At 40.6% G+C, this 21,398-nt stretch overlaps 1 protein-coding gene across 1 annotated transcript; it reads left to right on the top strand.

Moving 5' to 3' along the window:
* Positions 1-439: 439 nt before the first annotated feature.
* On the top strand, positions 440-20,649 carry odf2a (outer dense fiber of sperm tails 2a). Its single transcript, XM_078162393.1, has 19 exons — positions 440-571; positions 2,614-2,730; positions 3,014-3,127; positions 3,265-3,447; positions 3,851-4,038; positions 4,224-4,365; positions 4,658-4,783; positions 7,161-7,235; positions 7,456-7,527; positions 7,701-7,817; positions 8,013-8,198; positions 8,939-9,048; positions 10,745-10,880; positions 11,098-11,208; positions 11,345-11,608; positions 12,715-12,815; positions 14,139-14,301; positions 15,175-15,300; positions 17,009-20,649. The coding sequence occupies exons 1-19, from the start codon at positions 569-571 to the stop codon at positions 17,177-17,179; spliced, it is 2,505 nt and encodes an 834-aa protein (XP_078018519.1). The 5' UTR covers positions 440-568; the 3' UTR covers positions 17,180-20,649.
* Positions 20,650-21,398: the final 749 nt, after the last annotated feature.

Genomic DNA, 21,398 nt, shown 5'->3' with positions numbered 1-21,398 from the left:
GCTGGTGCTGATTGGAGTTGAAATAAGAACGTTTCTCGTGTTCTTTACTGCTCCCCAGTGGCGTACTTGAGTTACTACATTACTGCATTGAATTAGACGCCCTCCACAAGAGGTTTAAATTGAGTCTTTAAGTTTCACTTGATAGCGTGTTTTAGTGGAGAGTACCCCCATGTAAAGATTTTTAAATCAAAAACAGCTTTATATCAGCAGATTTACTCAGCGGGCTAGTAGACTCCATTTCAAAGCATTTTTGTACATCTTCACAACAATGTCCATGCAAAAGCGGGGATTCATCTTTACATGCTGAGTATCTTTGATACCACCGCAGCTTGTTGAGTTCCGTTTGTTGCTAAGAAACGTTAGAATGGCGACTCTGGTCCAATCACGGTTGGAGAAAGATATCACGTGCTTTAAACTGGCCAACCAGAGAGACGTTAGCTGTTGAAGTTATCCAAGCCTCCACTTCAACAAACTGTTTATTAACCCACTTATTTTACCTGCCAAACAAAAGCTGTTCTGCTAATGAGATATATTTCGAAGTCTTGACGAATAGAGTTTGATCTCTCATATGGTAAGACGGAGAATTTGTTAATCAATTGCATAGACGTTAGAAAGTCTGTTGTCGGCTAATGAGCTAAAGCTAATGTCAGGCTAATGTATACAGTTCTTGCTAACCTACGCTGGCTTTTGATTCAATCTTTGAGACTGACACACCCACAATGATCATCTAAAGCTGTCGCCAAAGTTTTAATCTAGGTAGACTAGGTAGGTATAGGTCTAGGTATGGGTTGGAATCGACGTTACTAGCTTTGATTGTTCGTGTAGTACAGGTTAGATTTTACTTTAGTGTCATTGTAGTTGGATAAGCTAGTGTTTGCTGCTAAATTCTACTTTATTTTTCCTTATAGTTTTGCTTACTGTATTCCACAATATTGGATTCTAGTCTATTTCATGAAATAAATCAAAATTCACCCTTAAATATACAACATACACTTAAAAATGACCAAACATCTTTACCGTTCCTTGTGGTTTTGCCATTGAAACTTTGCTTTCATCCATGTTTGATATAACGATTTCACTTTTATCTCGCAAATATACCCCCAGTAACTCCTGTAAATATGTTGTACTCCAGAAATGTCAACCACCGTAAACAGAGGAAAAGCTGGAATATAATGAAATTAGGGCTGCAATGGTATGAGATTGTCATAGTATGATAACCTTCTCAGAAGATATCGCTGTTTCACGGTATCACGGTATTACAGAATTAAATTATTATCAGTCAGAATGACCCTGGAAGGAATGAAAACGGTAGGCTTATTGTTGGTTGTACACACGATTTATTACTATATTTGACATTTTAAGCATTTGTTCATGGAAATATGTGTAAAAAGTCTCCCTTTTGAAAATAACTAAAATATAGGGGAGATTCCTTACGTCAACTGTTATATCATGATATATTTTGAAACTGGTATATAGCTGCAACCCTGAATGCAGCAACCCTCCCACCTCCTCAGAACTCATGTCATCAGTTTAACACTATTTTCTATTGAGAATTTTGTTGTGAAATCAATTGAGGGTCCATGAACAAAGACATAAAAAATAAATCAATAAGCAAACCTAAGATAAGTTAAAATAAACAGAAGAGATAACCAACATGCAAACCAGTTAAACTTCAAAACAACATACAATAACATAACAATTTATAACAGCAAAAAGTTGAGCTACAGGTTGATAAACATGCTATGGAGTAGATGTATAGTTAAAAGTTTTAATTCTCCTTTACCACTGGAATAACTTGAAATAAGGCATCTAAACAAATGTAAAGGTGGCAGAGTGCCCAACTTTAAGGTCTTTTGCAGATTAATCCATGTATGAGGTGCACTGTAAGAGAATGATATTTTTTCCTAGTTAAGTTCTGATGAAGGGAGTGTGAGCGAGTACCGAGATTATGTGAGTTCAGAGTTAAAAGGGATGAAATATAGGGTTGGAGCATCTGTATCAAAGCTTTATAGATGAATAAAAACCAATGCTGATCCCGCCTCAGCCAGATGTAGCCAGCTGACCTTTTGGTAAAGATCGCAGTGGTGGGTGCTATATTATCACAAGTTACAGTATGAACCTCAGGACTGAGTGGTAGACAGCATACAGTAATTTCAATGTAGAGGCAGCAGCTTTTTCATATATTACATCCCCATTATCCAAAACAGATAAAAATACTGATTCTACAGTTCTTTTTCTGTTTAGAAAAGGGAAACAATTCTTATGTCTGTATAGAAAACCAAGTATTGTTCTCAGCTTAATTAGTGTTAATATGGTTAATATGGTTCTTAAAGTTGAGGTTATTGTCCAGCTAGATACCAAAGTATTTACATTGTGGCACTCTCTCTATGAATATGCCATTGTGCGAAATGAATATTGAAAGATTCAGTATGAGTAGCCTTGGTGAACAGCATCCATTTGATTCTGTCTGAGTGTAGACCTACCTTATGGTAATGTAGTTGTAGTTGAAGCAAATCAAATGACGATTGCAGAGATTCACTGGCTGATTGTGCAGATGCTGCAGAACAATATAAAATTGTTTTATGGATAGTAAACACCATGTGTTACCACCAGAGGAAAGCAATGAGAACTCGGTCAAGTTCACCTCCAATTCATGTGCATGTCAACGATGCCACACCAGTCCATGTGCATGTGAAGAGCCAGAGGACAAGTCCTGCCAGGACACCTCAGGTGAAACATCTGTTTTACCCATGTTTAGACTGTCTGTCAAAGTGATGTCTTTACTGTTGTTTTTACTGTTTTTTTATTGTAAATGTGCACCTTTTGAAGATGTGTATCTTCTTGATCTTACTCTTCTTATTTTCTGAGCAAAGTTTATGACATCTTTTGAAGCTCTTAACACTCCTCTGTGTATATTTATCCAATAGATAGATTTTCCTATCTAAGTGTATATCTATGCAGCATAAAGGCCTAACAGACTCAATGACATGCTTCTGCACACTCTGTTTTAAAGGGAAAGACCAAGGTTGACAGAGGAAACCTCCGCCCTACAGCCAGAGTCAAAACTCGAGTGCCATGGATACCACCAGGAAAGGCCTCCATACGGGATGCTTCATACAAGTGGGAGGTAATACATCTTAAGGAAAATTACACCTAAATCCCATCCTCTGTAAGATTTTGAAAATATTGTTTTTTGCCTCAGTGTTGTGAAAGAGCTCATCCAGTCAAAGATTTAGTGTAACTGAAAGTATAATTTGCACCAAGGGGCCAACACACTGCCTTGAGATCACACCACCACTCCCTGAACCAGGACCTGAACATTCCCAGTCTGCACTGCATTTAGCTGACCTCACATCAGAGGAAGAAGAGGGGCTGCATGGAAGAATCAGTCAATATGAGAGGAAGATTGAGCGCTTACTGACTGAAGTTAGCACTCTAAAGAATGAGGTCAGGTTTTTTTCTGTTTCCTCTTTGATCTGGGCAGCTCTGCATCACATAAATCATTTAATAAGTCCTTATCAAGCTTAAAGGTATATATTGGCCTTATGTATGTCTTTTTAAACATGTTTCATTGTTTGTGTAAAGGCAGACAGGGACTTGAAGGGACTCAAATCAGTGATTTTGTTTGCATCATATTAGGATTATTATTAGATAGCTACAGATTGCTTCACTCTGTGGCCCTAATAGCAAATGTTCAATGTCTGGGTTGATGTTTTCATTCATTCATTTAGATTGATTTCAATTAAATGCAATTAAAAAGCAGTGAGCTATTGAATACACAAAGACCCTAGTAACATATTGTTTGTGTGTTACTATCTACATGTATGTTCGCACATCTGTACGGTTGCAGGTGGAACTGCGGAAGCAAGAGCAGCTGCTGGAGCGTCAGTCGGAGCAGCTAAGTGTCTCCCAGCGGGTGATCGTGGAGCAGGAGGAGGAGCTGGCTGAGGTGACCAAGGAGCTGGAAGAGACTGAGCGGGAGAACTCGCGATTACGCCAATCCATGGAGAAGATGCTGGTGGAGATGGACCACAACAGGCAAATATACTTAACACTTTTACAGTGCTTAATGTGAGAAAGGGTGGACAGGAAATCTTTAGGGTAAATGGATCAATAGCTTAGAGGTTAATGTAGTTATTCATATAATAAGACATTTAAAGAAATAAAAACATATATCCTTTACTTTTGGACAAATGTCCTGATGGTTGAGCTTGTCCTTCCAGACAAGCCGGGGACAATATGCAACAAGACAAAGATGCTCTGCACAGAAAACTGATGGAGGCTGAGTTGGATGGGACAGCAGCTGCCAAGCAAGTCTCAGCTCTGCGAGAATCTGTTTCCAAACTGTGCGGTGCTGTTGGCACTGTGAGTATTAACTCAATATTTTTGTCTGGTCCCATCAGGTCCAACAATAGGAACTCTAGAAAGCAACAAACTGCTTTTACAGTCCAGGGGACTTGATAGGGTTAAACAAGTTCTGACTTCATGACTTTCTCCGGAGCAAAGAATTTTCTACTTGTCATGAATGGCCAGAATTAGTGCTTGTATTAAATGATGTCATTTATTCATTGTTTTGTCAGAATTCGTTCCCACAACCTTCTTTGGGCAACCCTCTGTATGTATTTGTCCCTGTCTATCTCTCTGTCCACTGGTGAAGAGGCTGTCTGGCTCTGAGTCTGCAGTCTTGGCCCGTCAGAAGGAGCTGCTTCTACAGAAACTGGAGACATTTGAGGCCACAAACCGAACTCTGCGTCACCTTCTCAGAGAGCAGCAGGGGTCCCAGGTACTGTGTGTGATGCATCTTCAAAACTCTGTCTCCATCTGCTCATACACTAGGGAGTCACATGTTGAACTCGATACACAGGGAACACTGGGTCATTTGGATGTGTGATTCTAACTGTGATTCTTATTTGATTTAATCAGCCACAGACACATTTCTGTCCCATATTTGAATGTCATGGTGCTTTTAGAGGAAGAACAATCCACGGTGACTGTGTGTTTTTGGCTTACACAGTATATTAATTGCCTGACTAATCAATATAAGTAAGTACACTTCTTTAGACTGCAGCAAAAGCACAATTAAATTTCTTCAAAAATTTCAAAAAAGCTTAACATACACTGTCTGCAATACAAGCAGCCATGTTGAGGGCATAGTCACTGTGATATAAATGGTGGGAAAATGCCTCTGACAGTTGACAAACATATGTACACCATCTCATGATATTATTGACATATTGCCCACCTTAAGGGCCTCATCACAGAAAAATATCCTAACTGCTTGACCTATCTTATCCTAAGTTTCAAAGATAGGAAAAATCCCATCTTCCTATTACAGAAGCAATTCCTAAACTCATGGTTGTGTCCTAACCCATCTCAGGTCTCCTATATTATCTGAACTTAAGAAATCCTAACTAACTGTAAATGTGATTGGATGGATGGATTTAGATTATTATTGATTATTTATTAATTATTAATTAATTGTCTTGGCAGCTGATACATACCTATGGTCTTGGAAATTTAAAGCGTCATCATACCGTTTGTCTGGCGCTTTAATCATTATATTTCAGTCTTCATGTTGTTCCCCATCCTTATTGTCATAGCCAGAAAGAGCTAACAAAAGTGCAGCTGCCATTTTTGGCAGTTATTTTGAACTAAGGACAGCCTCAATAGCAATAGCTAAATGCAGCTGGAAAACATGTTTCTGCAATACCAAAAATCCTAAATGTCATTCTAAAGTGAGATAAGACAGAATCATAGAATTTGTCTAAGGTAGTTAAAGGGGCAGTGTGTAATATTTGGCATGGTTTATTGTCAATCTGAATCTGAATCTGAACATTCTACCCATTAATATGTTTATACAAGTGTATAATCGCTATAAAATAAAATTCGTTTGGTTTTCGTAGCCTTATAATTATGCTTTTATATATATGTATGTATATATGTATGTATATATATATATATATATATATATATATATATATATATATATATATATATATATATATATATATATATGCTTTAGAGAGGTCGCCATCTTGCGCCGCCATGTATGTAAGGCAGCCCGAGCGGACAATCCAGCCAGCCAGAGAACGCGTTTCGCGTGTATAAATGAACCAACGAAGACAGCGGAAGGAAGGAAGAAGGAGGAAGAAACAGCAGAGAGTGTTAGTAGTTCGTCGATAGAGAGTAGTGAAAAGTTTTTTTAGTTATAAAGTTTGCGAATGGACCACACTTACCACGCAACAGGAGAGAATGAACCCGAACCGTCATCTGCGAGGAAAAGAAGACTTAACTTCACTCCTTGTGATGCACTCTCTGCTGCGCTTTTCCTCCTGGGGATATATCTCCCCAACGATGGTAGCAGTAGCACCGAATCCCATTCTGTGCATTCAGCCTCTCTTCTCACCCGCTCAGCATCAAACACATGGAGTTCCTCATCTGTATGCTCCGGCTCAAACAGGTATGGCTCTGGGTCGTGTCCGCTACAAGAAACTCTTCAAAATCGCGTTCAAAGTCGTCCATTGCAGCTACTATAGTCCGGAGATATTGCTAGGCTAAATAAACAGCTGAGCTACACTGTCAGTCAGTGTACGGGCTGGAGGTTGGTGGAGCAGAGAGGGGAGGGGGGGTCCCCACTCGGTATGGTACACGAGTATGTGTGTAAAGTTATAAAGTGTGTGTGATATGCTAGAAGAGTCAGAGTTTGGGACGGAGTCTTTTACCCCCTGGAGTGTTACCAGAGTTTCTGGAGTGCTCAAATAAACTGGCCTTTTTCCCGAACGCTCCTCTGGTCTCCTGCTCGTGAGTGATTCATTACAATATCGTAACATGGCTTAGATTTCTAAATAAACATTCACCTCGTCGCTAGATAGACCTACTCCTGAAAAACTCGTGCGCAAGGCTTTTTGTCCCTATGAGGCCACCGTCATTTACCCGATGGGAGGGGTGAGTGAGTGAGCCCTGCAATCTAGAATTTGACCACTGATGTCACTGTTTTCAACCCATTTTACACACTGGCCCTTTAAGAAATTTTAGAAGTTTCTGGAATGAGGACTCTGGTCTCTAAATAGTTGTCTGTGTGATTTCCAAGAACAACACGCAGCACATATTTATTTAGCATTATTAACTTTCATGCATCTTTGTGGACTGTGTTTGAGCAGATGGAGTCACTCCGAGTGTCAGAACAGAGAGATGCATTACTCAAGAGACTGGCGGACACAGAGGCAGAAAATGCTGTGAGTGTGATAAAAGCCTAATAAATCTACTTTATTTAATTTTAATTGGTCATAATGTTTTTTCAGTTGTTTTTTTTTTCTTCATTAGACAGGCTGATACCTGGCATATATTTTACCGATGTATTATGGGCTTTTTTGTCTTCCTATTAAACACAAAAAGTTTTCTGTGTGTATGAAACATGCCCTATAAATGAAGCTTGCCTCACTTTTCATTTTACAGCATCTTGTCGTAAAACTCCAAGAGAAGGACAGAGAGGTTAATGAACTCTCCAAACTTTTAGACACTGAAAAGGTACTGTGAACACAGCTGTCAATATTTGTGATGCTTTTTACTGTAAATATGACTGTCAAACAAACAGCACCATCTCACTGAGGCATTTCAATATTTAGTTACAGTCTGCAGGTTAAACAGAATACACTTTTTCTCCCAATGTCCCTAATTTCTGCTGTATTTTGGGAATGCAGGACAATACCAGGAGCACAACTGAGTTGTCCAAGAGTCTGGAGTCAACAAGAGCTCATTTACAGGGACAGCTCCGAAGCAAAGAAGCTGAGAACAACCGACTTACTTTGCAGATAAAGGTCTGTCATGGGAGCTGCCTGTGCTAACATGTGGCATCATGTGTAATTATGTATTGTTGTTGATGTGTATTAGAATTATGTAACTGGTAACTTATGTTTCAATATGTCTGAACTCTGATCCTCTGCTTTACAAATGGAGGGAACAAACACTGAACCCAGCTGTAATCCTTGGTCTTGTTCCTTCCATTGATTCAGAACCTGGAACGAGCAGCCAACCAGCAAAAGGTGGAGATGAAGCATCTGACTGAGCAGCTGGCAAGGCTGAAGCAGCAGTCCAGTGCAGATCGAGAGGTTCTGAAACGAGCCACGCGGGCCCAGAAACAGCGAGCTGAGCGCAGCGAGGACACGGCAGGACAACTGAGCGTCCAACTGCTGGACATGGTATGGCTGTGCCGCAGAGCAGGAAGGCTGTTCTACTAAAGCTTAACATTAATGCCATGCACAGAGATTTTGCAGGGCAGGTGCTTAAGTGGGAAAAAAGGGCATCCCTTACACATTTTTTTGCACGCATGAAAAAAATTGCGCATGTCAAATACATGCCAGGTGGTTTCTATCTGCCAGCACCAAGGGGTTTCTTGAGGCCTAAGTACATACAATATATTTGTGCACGGTAATGAGCGGGGGAAATGTCTGTCTAAATGACTTATGAGATGTCTAAGTATCTATACAATATACACCTAGCAGCTGCTAAACATACACATTCACTTTGTACAATTATCATTTATTTATATCAGGCAACAACAAGGAAAACACCACTCAAAAGCAGTTGTTGGGCAAGCAACACACTTGAAATTGAGAATTGATGCCATGTGCCAAATTTAAAAACTAAAATGTAAAATAAAATTAAAAAAAATCATCTTGCAAAAAGGGCATTTATCTAGACAGAGGGCAAAAGGACAGGTGCTTGAGCACCACCTGGGGTCTATCTTTGCATGTGTCTGCTCATAACATCCTCACAAGGTGCTTTTGTTAATTGTTACATTACTGGCCATATGTTAGGTATTTTTCTTGCCACTGGTTGTTTCAAGTCCCATCACACACCGTCTCTTCTTTTGCACTGGTAACTGTAACAGAATTCAGTAAAAACAATCCAAAAATCAATTTTTATTTCTTTTTAACAGGAGAAGCAGATGGTCAATGCGCTGTCAGCAGCTGAGACCTGGCAAAGTCGCCATGCCCAAGAAGCGAAAGAGAAGAGTAAACTGGAGATTGAACTGTCGCTGTTGAACAGGTAACTACGCTCTGTTACGACTCCAGCTGCAGACGAGTGCGTCTGTTGTTAGGATAATCAGACACTGTGGAAGTACAAAATTTGGCACTAATTTAAGTTTGCATGGGGAAGTTATTCACAGCTGAAATCTAAATAATGGCATGCAGGGGAGTGATAGCTGTGGTGACCATTTGGAAAATGATAAAACCATCCTACAAATCTTCATTAAAAAAAATCCATCAGCTTTATTTTGAAGCTTTTCAAATTTGCAGTAGTGCAGCAAAGTCACAGTTTCACAAAGACTTACAACACTTAATTAATTAGAATAATACGAAAATTAAATAATAATCAACAGTTATTCTTATTAGTATTTCACTCATGAGAGGCTAAATTGAAAAGATGCTTTCAGAGTTATTAAATGTATAAATATGACATAATACAATGGGAAGTACAATGGGAAGTTAAAGGAGCAATAAGTGAAATCGTTTCACCACTAGGTTCGCTGTTCTGCACTGCCTGTAGATCAAAACAAAGTGTGTCATGAGCCACTCCTCCCTCTACCTCTGCTCTCCACCCCCCACCCCACTCGCCTCCTCTGTGCCGGTGAGTACCGCAGCATCTCCACAGACTATCACATCCAGACGGTCCTGGTAATACTTCACATGAGCGTACATGAACGCGCAGCCAGACTGGCTTGTAAACAATGGGCTGGAGATCAACACAGAGAGAGGGTGTGTGAGGTCATGCTGTAGCCTACTCCAGATGAAATTACACCTCTAGTTCTTCACATAGCAATTTTTTAATTGTTCAATCTAGAAATGATGAATTTCGCTTATTGCTCCTTTAAAGAGATATGAGAGGAGAGTGACATCATTATTCTAAGGGGGTAGTGATGTTCTTCAAGAATACTCTTGTTCTGTACTGTATACTGTGCCGGACGATGGTGCAGTGGTCAAGAATTGGCGCCTCACAGGGTTCCTGGTTTGAACCCAGGGGTGGGGGAGCCCCTCTGTGCTGTGTTTGCATGTTCTCCTTGTGTCAGCATGAGTTTTCTCTCGGTACTCCGGCTTCCTTCCACAGTCCAAAGACATCTAAAGACATGCTGTAATAGTCTGGCGACCTGTCCAGTGTGTACTCCGCCTCTCGCCCATTGTCAGCTGGAATAGCCATTAACCCTGTATGGATGTGAATTGATTGTTATGATTGGTGTGGGGCATTGCTCGGGTTAAATCCTTTGTAAAGCATGACCAAATACATACAGAATTCTCTGAATGAATGCCATAGAAATTTCACAATTGCTGACATTTTGCTAACATCTGATGTTATTCTGTTTATCAGAAATCAATTCTTTTTTGCTGCTGTAAAACAGTAGTTGCCAGTGGCTGCACAGCACAACTTGCTATGTAGGCTAAAAAGGTTGAGAAGGATTGGATTCCAGGTAAACTGCTGTTTTTTCATGAGTGTTAAACTACGTTGTATGTGGTATTGGATTGGTGCATAACCATGTGTACTCACATATACCCATTCCAGCATTTAAAGCAGTATCGGAGGCATTTCCAATACTAGTATCATTATCAGAATAACTCTTGTCATGAAATCAGTGTATTGGCTGAACTACAGGGAAAAAAAAGACTATCTGAGATGCAATAAAAACCCTAATGAGCACATTTCTTCAACTGAAACTCAAATCTGACAGCTGTTGTGTTTCACGATGTAGCCGTATAGCAGAGCTTACGGAGCAGCTGCAGGGTGCAGGGGATAAAGGCAGAGCAGAAAGAGAAGCCCTGCTGGATCACCTGCATGAACTGACCAAAGAGAGCACTGCTGCCAAACTGGAGAACCAGTCCCTCAAGGTGAAACACCCAGCAGTCCACAGAAAGCTGTAATTCAATTTACACTGGGGACGCATTTATTAAATGGACCTCCTACACATCCATTCAACTTTTGTGTCTTAGATAATGTCCCTCCTGTCCTCATTTTTTATTAGACTTACATTGCCTTATATTACATTTGGAGGAAGGACTGTCTTGTTAATTTGATATCTGATGACATATCATGTGTTCATGTCAGGCTACAGCGTCTGCAGTGGAGGAGAAGCTGGCCTTGTCTCAGTCAGAGCTCCTGCAGGTCAAAGCTTCAATCCAGCAATATGAAAGCCTGCTGGACAGCTATAAGATCCAGGTATGAAGCATACTGCACTACTAGGAGTGCAACAGTATGAGATTGTGATGGCACAGCAGATTACAGTCCTGTCGACAGTGTTAATGTTCATGAAGTCTCAAGCCAGTTTTTCTTTCTGTTAACTAACGATGTACAGGTCGGAAAAACCCGGGCCGAAGCAGATGAGTACCGTGCTCGGCTGGCTGAGGCGGAGCAGGAGGCCCAGGCAATGCGCGGGGAGCTGGAGCAGGAAATAGAGGAGGTGCGCAGGAATCTGCTGGGGCAGCTGGCAGAGCTGGAGCCTCTTCCTGAAGCCTTACGACGCTCTGAACTCCAGCTGCAGGAGGCTCAGGACAGGGAGCGCAACCAGGAGAGGCGCAACATGGAGCTCAGCACAACCCTGACTGATCTCCGAATGAAGGTCACAGCAGTCCTATATATGCAAGCCCAGTTAGCATCACAAAATAAGGATTTTAATTCCAAGTTAAAGTGCTAATTTGAAAATAAAACAGATATTATAACACTGATTTTGAGAAGATGATCATTTAAACAGTGGAACCATACTACATTTTTCATTGTAATTTGTAACACCCGTTCAGACTTAGGTGAACATTTGCTGAATTCTTATGACACCAAAGATAACTGTTTTATGGAACTAAAAACAAACTAAGTGCTATATTTCAGAGGTGTGAGTAGGTCACACATAAGCAAGTCACAGGCAAGTCTCAAGTCTTAACCTTCAAGTCTCAAGCAAGTCCCAAGTTACTGTGGTGAGACTCAAACAAGTCAAATCAAGTTGCTGCTACAAGTCAAGCAAGTCACAAGTCAAGTCATATGAAATTCTGATAATCTTGTCAAACATAGCTTAGCTAATGTTTCACCAGCCAATAAGCTTACAAGTTAGCAAAAGAGATACATTGACACACCTTTCAGTGTGGCTTTTGTAGTGGCAAATAAAGTTGGATGTCATCAAGTCAAGTCCTTTCAAGTTATCTCTCTCAAGTCTTAGTTAAGTCTCAAGTCATTAATATCAAGTCAGAGTCAAGTCTTTTATAATTGTTAGTCAAGCAAGTTCTCAGCAATTGTGTCAAACTTTAGTCAAGTTGTGTGACACAAGTCCCCTACTTTCAGCACAGACAAAGGTTATTTCATTGGCAAATAAAAGACTTAAAACATTTTTATCCATAACACAAGCGAGACTAATAAGTGAAAGGAAGTCATAGGATTTATGGGAAATGGGTGGCTTAAATTTCAAATTAGTAACACTGAAAGCAACATTTGTATGTGATCAAGGCCACTATTAATGTCCAACAAATGTATTGTTGAGGTTCACTTTTTGCCAAGAAATGTCTTTCAGCTGACATTAAAAAGTATTTTTTAGGTACCACATCAATCTTGCTAGAACTTATAGTCAAACTACACACATGCAGTTAGTTTAAGTAGCAGATTTACCGGTACATAGGACACCAAATACCTGGATATACAGTGAAAGTCATGTGATAAAGGACTCATCTTGTGTTGTATTAGGTGGAGACCCAGGGCAGCCAAGTAGAACTTCTGAGACAGAAGAACAAGGTGCTGCTGGAGGAGAACAGACAGCTTCAGCAGCGAGTGGAGAGTTTGGAAAGGTCAGTCACTGCTTATGGTTTTGTCTACTGGCTGTAGTGCTTTGTTCAGACCAAGGGTTTTCAGCATCTTACATTGTAAAAAAAATTAAAATTTAGACTGTGTCCCTCTTCTATTTGTGAGTTACATTCGCATTTACAGTCAATTTAGTGTCACCAATTAACCTCGCTGGCATGTGTTTGGACTGTGGGAAGACGTCTCTTCTATTTGGAACACAATCATGCTTTAAGTTTTGGAGCTACAGTTTCCATAGTTTGGAAACTTTGGGGGATGTTAAAAGAAGGCATTACGTTGCAATGGAGTGAGTGAGCTACTAGCAGTTCCTGTTTGCAGTGTACCCATGGATGTACTGGACAAACACAGGATAACATTCTGGGGTGAGGCCTTACATCCTGCGTCACCCTGTGTTGTGTGCCTGATGCATGTTGACATCGACTCACCTTGGGTCATCTCGTCACTTTTTGAATAAACTAGCAAAATTGTAACCTAAAATGACAACAACAAAATTCTTGGCTTAACCCCAAGATTAAACCCAAAGCATACCTCACCCTTAAGTGGCTGGCTGCCAGAGCTTATTATTTATATAAAACTAATGTAACTCACCCTCCATCATGGAAAACTCATGAATGCACACTCAGAGCACAGGCTGAGCGGGGCTGTCATGAAATGTACATGGGAGAAGTTTGCCTAGCCGAATTACGGTGAGAAAGCCCTCTCTGGCAGAAGTCTATTGACTTTAACCCCAACCAAGATTTGTGTGGTAACCTTAACCAAGAAATCCCTTTCTGTAAGAAAGCCTTCCTGGCAAACTTCTCCCAACAGGTCAAGGAGTTTGCCAAAGTGTGCGCTGCTTCTTCCTGCTGTGCAGTGATTAGGTTGAGAGAAAATAGTTCCTACATTTAACTATTCAAAACAAGGTCTGTGGATTATCTTGAGTAACAGGGTCATGATTTCTGGAAAGGGACATTGCTGTTTAGTTTTTCAAATGTATTTCTTTGGTGCTTTGAGCATCGCAAGCTGAGCGCCATTTAGTTCCATTATATCGGAGAGGAGGCAGATAACTCCAACACTCTGCAACTCATGCCAAAACAATATAGATTGATAAATAGCACTACAGGTAAGAGGAAGAAATACAAATTTTTGATTTTAGGTTGAATTGTCCCTTTAAAGCTACACAATAATGTCATTCTCAGTTGTTGGCCTCCTAAACATGGCTTGAAAAAAAAAATGAAATCATCTTAATGATGTGAGTCAGTGCACTGGTTAACTGTTTATTCTGACTGTTCATAGTTGTTGTCACTCTTCTGTCTTGTGTCATGTTGCAGAAAGCTAGAGGAGGCTGGCAGTCAGAACAGCGACCTGCAGGCAGTCATTGCCAAACGGGAAGACACCATCCACAGTAATCAGCTTCGTCTGGAAGAGAAAACAAGGGAATGTTCCCTGCTCAGCAGAAAGCTGGAGGAGGCTCTGGGGGATGCTCGCCAACAGGTCTGAAACTGAACATTGGTCAAACAAAGTGTGTGGTTAAAGGATACAGTAGTAGATCATCATTTGCACTGCATCAGGAAACATTTAGTCAGACCTCTGCATTGACGCAAAAGGAGTGTAGATGCAGAGGTTCTTTGACAAAACAAAAAAAGCAGCATTGTCCTGCAAAAAATTGTGAACCTGAGCCTACATCCACTTCTACTGAAGTGGAAAGCCTCTGCAGCTTGGGTGTGTAGTAAGTAAGTAAAGTAAGTAAAATGTATTTGTATAGCACTTCACACAGAGAGAACTCACAAAGTGCTTCACAGGATTAAAACACAAACCAAGAATACATACATACAAACATACAGAGACGCAAAATGAAACAGCAGCAGTTATTGCAAAACTAAATCACTTAAGACAAGTTGAAGAATGCCTGCCTATACAGGTAGGTTTTAAGGTGCTTCTTAAAAACTTCAACAGATGCTGCAGCTCTCAAATTCTGTGGGAGGGCATTCTACAATCTGGGTGCAATGGACTCAAAGGCCCAGTCACCTCTAGTTCTGAGCCTAGTGCGAGGAACTGCCAACACGCCGTGGTCGGCCGACCTAAGTGTCCTACTAGGAGCGTATACATGCAGCAAGTCAGACAGATACTCAAGTGCCTGACCATGAAGGGCTCTATATGTTAAAACAAGGATTTTGAACTGGATCCTAAAGCTGACAGGAAGCCAGTATAGGGAGGCCAGGACAGGGCTGTGTATAGTTAAAGTGAGCTTGCATGTCTTGAGGTGCATGTTGTTAGGTGCATATTGAGATATATCAGTTATGTACTATTTGCCACCCCACCCACTGTTACCCCAGTAATTAAGTACAATGTGTCATTTGTTTCCAGATATCAGAGACCAGAGGACTTGCTGCCACCAAAGAACGCTCCACCCAGTCCAAGATACTGGAGCTCGAGACCCAACTTAGCAGAACTAACTCAGAAATCAACCAGCTGCGACGCAGCAAAGAGGAGGTGAAGGCCTGCAATATTAGTTTACTTAAAGGTATAGTTTGGAATTTTGAAGTGGGGCTGTATGTGGTATTTATTTGTAGTGGGTGTATTACCTTCAGCAGGTGGTAGTGTGTGCGCCCCCAGTTTGGAATAGCAGGAAAGAGTCCCACCATTACATTGCCGTGGACAGGGAGTTGACATCAAAACATACTGTCACATACAGTCACCTTGAAAGAGACCCACCTAAAAAAATCAGTATCAGTCTAAGTGGACGCTATATTGAGAATTTTTTCACTGCTTCACCTTGCAATCAGACAGCCCTTTTCTTTGGCACTACATTTTCCCAACCGCAAAACTTCTGTATTACTGCGCCACTGCTGCTGCGCATTTTATTCCTATGTTACTCTGTTGAAGTTACATAGTACAACATAAAATGTTGTAGGCTATGGTTCATAGCATAGTTCAAGTATCTCGGGGTCTTGTTCAAAAGTGAGGGTAAAATGGAGCATGAGATTGTTAAGCGGTTTGGCCATCGTGGTGGGGAGGAAGCTGAGCAGGAAGGGGAAGCTTTTGATTTACTGGTTCATCTACGTCCCAACCATCACTTATGGTCCTGAGCTTTGGGTAGTGGCTGATCAGGATGCCTCCTGGGCATCCTCCGTTAGAGATGTTCTGGGCACGTCCCACTGGTAGGAGGCCCTGGGGCTGACCCAGAACACGCTGGATGGATAACATATCTTATCTGGCCTGGGAACGCCTTGGGGTCCCCCAGGAGGAGCTGGAAAGCGTGGCTGGGTTCTTTGCTTGGCCTGCTGCCCTGAGAGCTGGCCCTGGACAAGTGGATGAAAATGGATGGATGGATGGATGGATGGATGTAATCAGAGCCAAAAATTTACTTTGAAGACAAATCGTTATTAGGCTCTTCTGGTTTTGGACATTTTTCCCCAATTTATCTTTGGAAAACTGAAGAAGGTCTGCAAGACACCAGCTCTCAGTAAGGCAGGGAGCTGTGGATGGTTGGTGATGGAGAGCTTGCAGACTGGATGTGAAGCACTAGCATCCTCTGATCTGATTCAGAAAGATCCTGTTGTTATGTTGTTACCAAGTCCCACACATGGCAGCAGTAACGTTAGCTCTCCAGGTCTGTGATCATGCATTTACAGTTCACAGTCAGCTTCTGCTCGCTCTGGGCTAGGGGTGTTCCTGGTGACTAATTTCCCTGTCAAGTAAACGAAAATTTTAATTAAGACAAGACGACTGGTCTGAAAAAATGACAACACTCCGAAAACAGTCAAAATTTAGCACAATTTATTGTTAAGTATTTGAACATTATCCCCCAAAAATATTGTGTGCATTAAGAGCCCTTTGAAGCCTTTAATCACTATCTTCAACAACCATGTCTGATTCTAAACGCCGCTGAACGAGACACGAGACACAGAAGTACTTTTAATCGTTAAGACGTTTAATCTGGCGCATCCCTACTCTGGGCCGTCACTTTGCACAGGAGGCTGTTTTAAGGTTAACCCCCGTCTACAGCATTGTTTTGCTGAGCTTCCCTGCCTGTTATTGTAAACTGGGGGTGCACAACCACCATCTACTGGAGGTAATATACTGACTATAGATAAGTACCTTATACAGCTCCACTTCAAAACTCCTGAACTAACCCTTTACAAAGTGTTGGCATCAGCTGTGTTAGTAGGTTTGTAAGGTGTTTATTTGTGATTCTCAGGTGGAGCGGCGGTACCAGAGCCGACTGCAGGATGTGAAGGATCGCCTGGAGCAGTCAGACAGCACCAACCGAAGCCTGCAAAACTATGTCCAGTTCCTCAAAGCCTCATATGCCAATGTGTTTGGAGACTTGGCCCTCAGCAGCTCACTGCGTGCCCCCTCACCCATCTGACATCCTGTCTGTCAGAGGTGTACTACAAGCACACATTCCAAAACAGTACAATGGTATGAGCCTGTTACTTCAAGATTTGCTAAGAGCTGGAGGCTGTAAAGATGACGTGCTTGGTCAGTTGCCTGGTTGCTTGTGTCATTCCATTTTAAACCAGTTGGGTGAAGAGCAGCAGTATCTATTGGCTGCTAGTGAGGTTTTTAGAATGTAAGACTTGTCTCAGTAAACATTTGATTAGACCTGAATTGGTAGACAATGTAACAAGGATACACATCTTGCTTTGCCTGGGGGGTACTTTTGCAAAATGATAGGTGGCCAGGGGCCAGTCACAAAAGCCCCGCACAGGTCAGGTTTACGCAGGGGTGATTTCTAGATTTGAGGATATCTGGAGCTTAACCTGGACCTCTGTCAGAGTCGGGGGACCCTCCCCTGGCACAGTTTTGATTAACAAGCTCTATTTTAATTTTTTTATGCACCCTGGCAGCTTATTTATATAAAAAGTTTTTTTAAAAAATTCTATTGTCAATCAACTTGTTTTCATTGTGAATTAGAAAATGAATGGGGGGCTACCCGGCACCCTTTTGCAGGCCACATTTGTCCCACGGGCCAAATCACTGCAATATAATATGTCATTAGATTAAAAATTTTAAAAAAATCCAAAAAATGATCCTTTGTGATTTTAAAGCTCTTGAATGTAGGATTTAAAAATGTCCTTGGTGACTTCTAGTGGTAGTATCAAAAAACATTGTGACAGACATAGACTGTATAAAATAATGAATGTAGCTACTGTGACGTCACCCATTGGTTTATGGACTTTGGTTAAAAAGCCTAAAGTTTGATGTTTCGGCCGTCACCATCTTGTTTTTTTGGAGCCAGAAGTGATTGTATTTGGATGACAGGGTGGATCTCAATCAGACTGTAGTGAATCCCCATAGACAGCCCATCATTCAAAGCGGCCGCACCCTTAATTATACGTAATCTCAAGCCCTAATAAAATTCAAATGGCTGAGTTATATAAAAATTCGCTCCCTGCACGCTTGTCATAAACTTTGAAATTAGCTATAGAGACCAAAACAATTTTTGTACCAGGCTGTAAACATGTTTATTTCTGCTGTAAATTTGGGCATTTTAACATGCGGGTCTATGGGGACTGACTGGCTTTTGGAGCCAGCTTCAAGTGGCCATTAGAGGAACTGCAGTTTTTATCACTTCCATGTTCATTTTTCAGCCTGGAGGTTGCTGCTTAGTGACAGACAAATTCACAGTGTACATCCCTTTTCACTATAATCACATGTAAACTGTGTTGCAACTTTAAATTTACGAGACAAGTCATTTGTTGAAAATCTCTATGACTGGATGGATGGATGGAATTAGTAAAATCCTTTTGGAAAACTCATGGAATTTTGATTTCTGTAATGACATAAATGGTTAAAGTAATCTTCCGTGAAAATCCTTTCACGTAATGTAACATAAAAGCAAATATATTTTCTGTAGCTGTTGAAGTAACGTACCTCCAATATGCATGGATGCAGGATGATATGTTTACCATCATGTACATTTCTTGATTTTTCCCCTGCATTTTGTCTCTACCTCTATGTATGCCAGTTAGCTGTTATTGTGTCTGAATAGAGTGTGAATCTGATTTGTTTGAATAATGCCAGGCAAGTGGGGCAAAATAAATAATGTTGTGACAGTTTGATTTAACATGTAGGGTCATGTATTCCAAAGTTACCCTACTTATGGCCCACTAATATTTTTAAATTGTACTGCATTTTGTAATTGGGGGAACTGACATGGGCAGCGTAGGGCGTTCAATTGGCATCCAGAGTACCAATGCACACTTTGGTCTCATTTTAACTGCTCTGAAAGTAGAGCATGGTAGTTTGAATGTCCTGAGCATTCTTTTTTTTCCAAACAAATTAAGCAACAGCACAATGGAACTTTGGGCTTTCACTCCCCCACTGTGTCCAAGGACTGCTGTAAGTAGTATAATTAATTTTTGAAGTAAAGTATGCTATACAGTTCTGTTTATATTAAAGGTTGTGAGTGGTAATGAAAATCTTATTATGGGCACTTGAAAAGTTATGGAAAAATTTTGGAAATTTGTCCATGAACATGTGCGGGAACAGGGGAGGAGACTAGGGCTCCACAACTTACCAGGCATAAAACAAATTATAACATTGCTATATTATAGGCTGGGTTTCGAGTGTGCACTGCAAAATGTGCAGGTGTAGAGAATTGTGTACGGCCAGCATCTCACCTCAAATTTTGATACTGAAACAAATGTACATCAACTATGCCCATCTGGGCTTTTATAGTGTATAAACTAATTTGGCTGCTTCACTACTATTCTGACTGCATACCTTTTGGCATATTAAACCACAACTTCTTATTATGTAAAAGGAGATATAAGTTACACCTTATGTCGCTTTTCCATATGTTTGGGATACTCAGGCCATACTGTGAACAGCTGTGATAAGAGACAATACTGCGATGCAAGTACACATAATTTTATGAAAGGACACAAAGTTAAAAAGTATTTTTTACCCTTATGACATGCTAGATGTTTGATGGTTCACACAAATTGCACCAAGCACCTGTGACTTGCAGCCCTTCATCTATCCAGCTCACTCTTGCTGCTGTTTTTACCATTCCTTACCGCACCGTCCCATTATAATGCCTTGCAAGTTGGCACTAAGGCACAAGTCTCAGTCAGGCACTAATCTCAGTGGTGAACAAAAGGAGCCTTACTGTACAGTGTTTACCCCACTGCTATGCAAAAATGAGTCGTGACAGACTGAACAAAAGCTGCTGAGGTTCAGAGAGAAAGCAGAGTAATTGCATAATCATTTGTTTTCTTGTTTTTCCTATATGCTTTATGATTTCATCAGAATTTCGTGTTGGATCTTCAAGACCAAATATCAACACTAAATAGTTGTGTATATTCAGACTTAACAAAAGTTTTCAACATGATGGCGCCTTGGAGCTTTTCAAATTAAATGTTTTTTTCTGCCGAAATGTATGATTGGATATTGAAGTATTTTACATGCCAAACCCAATGAACATTGCTCATCTTCTTTATCCAGCCTTCACAGTATCCTTTATTTTCAACCTCAGCTAGTCATGACATAAGGTAATGCGTCTATGTCCAGAACTATAAGACTGCATTCTGTACTTGTGCTGCTGTATACTAAAACTATTGATTTGTTTTTTACATTTATACAACTCAAACAAAGCCATCTATGACGCATTATGTGCTGAAATGTATCTACGCTCTTTGATTGTATGGAGCTGTAAACATTGGTGCTATCGCTGTCCTTTGGCTGGTACAAGACAGTGTGTGTCAAAATAGTTATTTTTGGTTTACAGATTGACATGCAACATTATTGAAATCAATAGTTGTTTAATAACTGAATTGTTTATATCCACTATGGGTAAATTAAAAGCGTCAATAAAACAACAAAATGTTTTTCCACCTTTGTCAAACTGACTGATGATTGAATGCACTTGTTGTTTTCTCATCTCTTTTTTTTATGTGTCATACATTGTTACACAAAGGGTACAAATTGCACTTTTTGGTGTTGGTCCACTGGCATTGTGTACAATTAGTGACTGAGTTTGTGGGGCTGTTTTGTAGTCATGTGTTTGTCATCCATAGAAGCTGTCAATCATCACAACTGCTGTCGTATTATCCCGTAGCAGTTTGTCTAAGAGAAGCCTCATCACACCAGTCTTTGTTGAGTTTAGCTTAAAAAACTTGTTGAAATTTACAAAGTTTAAGTGAACTTAACAAAAAATAGTCAGTTTGAAAGATATAGGTTGAAGTGTCCCTTTAACAACTAAACGTCAATTTTTACTTCACATTAGGAGAGAACAGTTAAAAATGGAAATGATGCAGGCAAAATAATTCATCAACCAATGTGTAACAGCTCATGAACAGATGATGTACTGTCTGGTAAATCCTTGTGGTAGTCAGCTGATAGAGAGGCTGCTGAATGTATTACTTCACGCAGACAACACTGGTGGTTATAGAAGAATCATGTATTCACTTTGCAGCTCAGTGTTAACTGATACTCACTGAAAGCCAGTTTATTGGTACAGTTACAGTGCATTCTGCATCAGCAATATTGTCTGAGACTGCAGGGATAGGAGCACAATGTCTCGAGATAACATTAAAACACCCAGCCCTGCACTGATGAGCACTAATTCTATTATGCATGAC

The sequence above is a fragment of the Epinephelus lanceolatus genome, chromosome 19, assembly GCF_041903045.1.
Source record: "Epinephelus lanceolatus isolate andai-2023 chromosome 19, ASM4190304v1, whole genome shotgun sequence".
NCBI lineage: Eukaryota > Metazoa > Chordata > Actinopteri > Perciformes > Serranidae > Epinephelus > Epinephelus lanceolatus.
The sequence above is the reverse complement of the archived record's forward strand: the minus strand, read 5'-3'. Positions and strand labels throughout refer to the sequence as shown.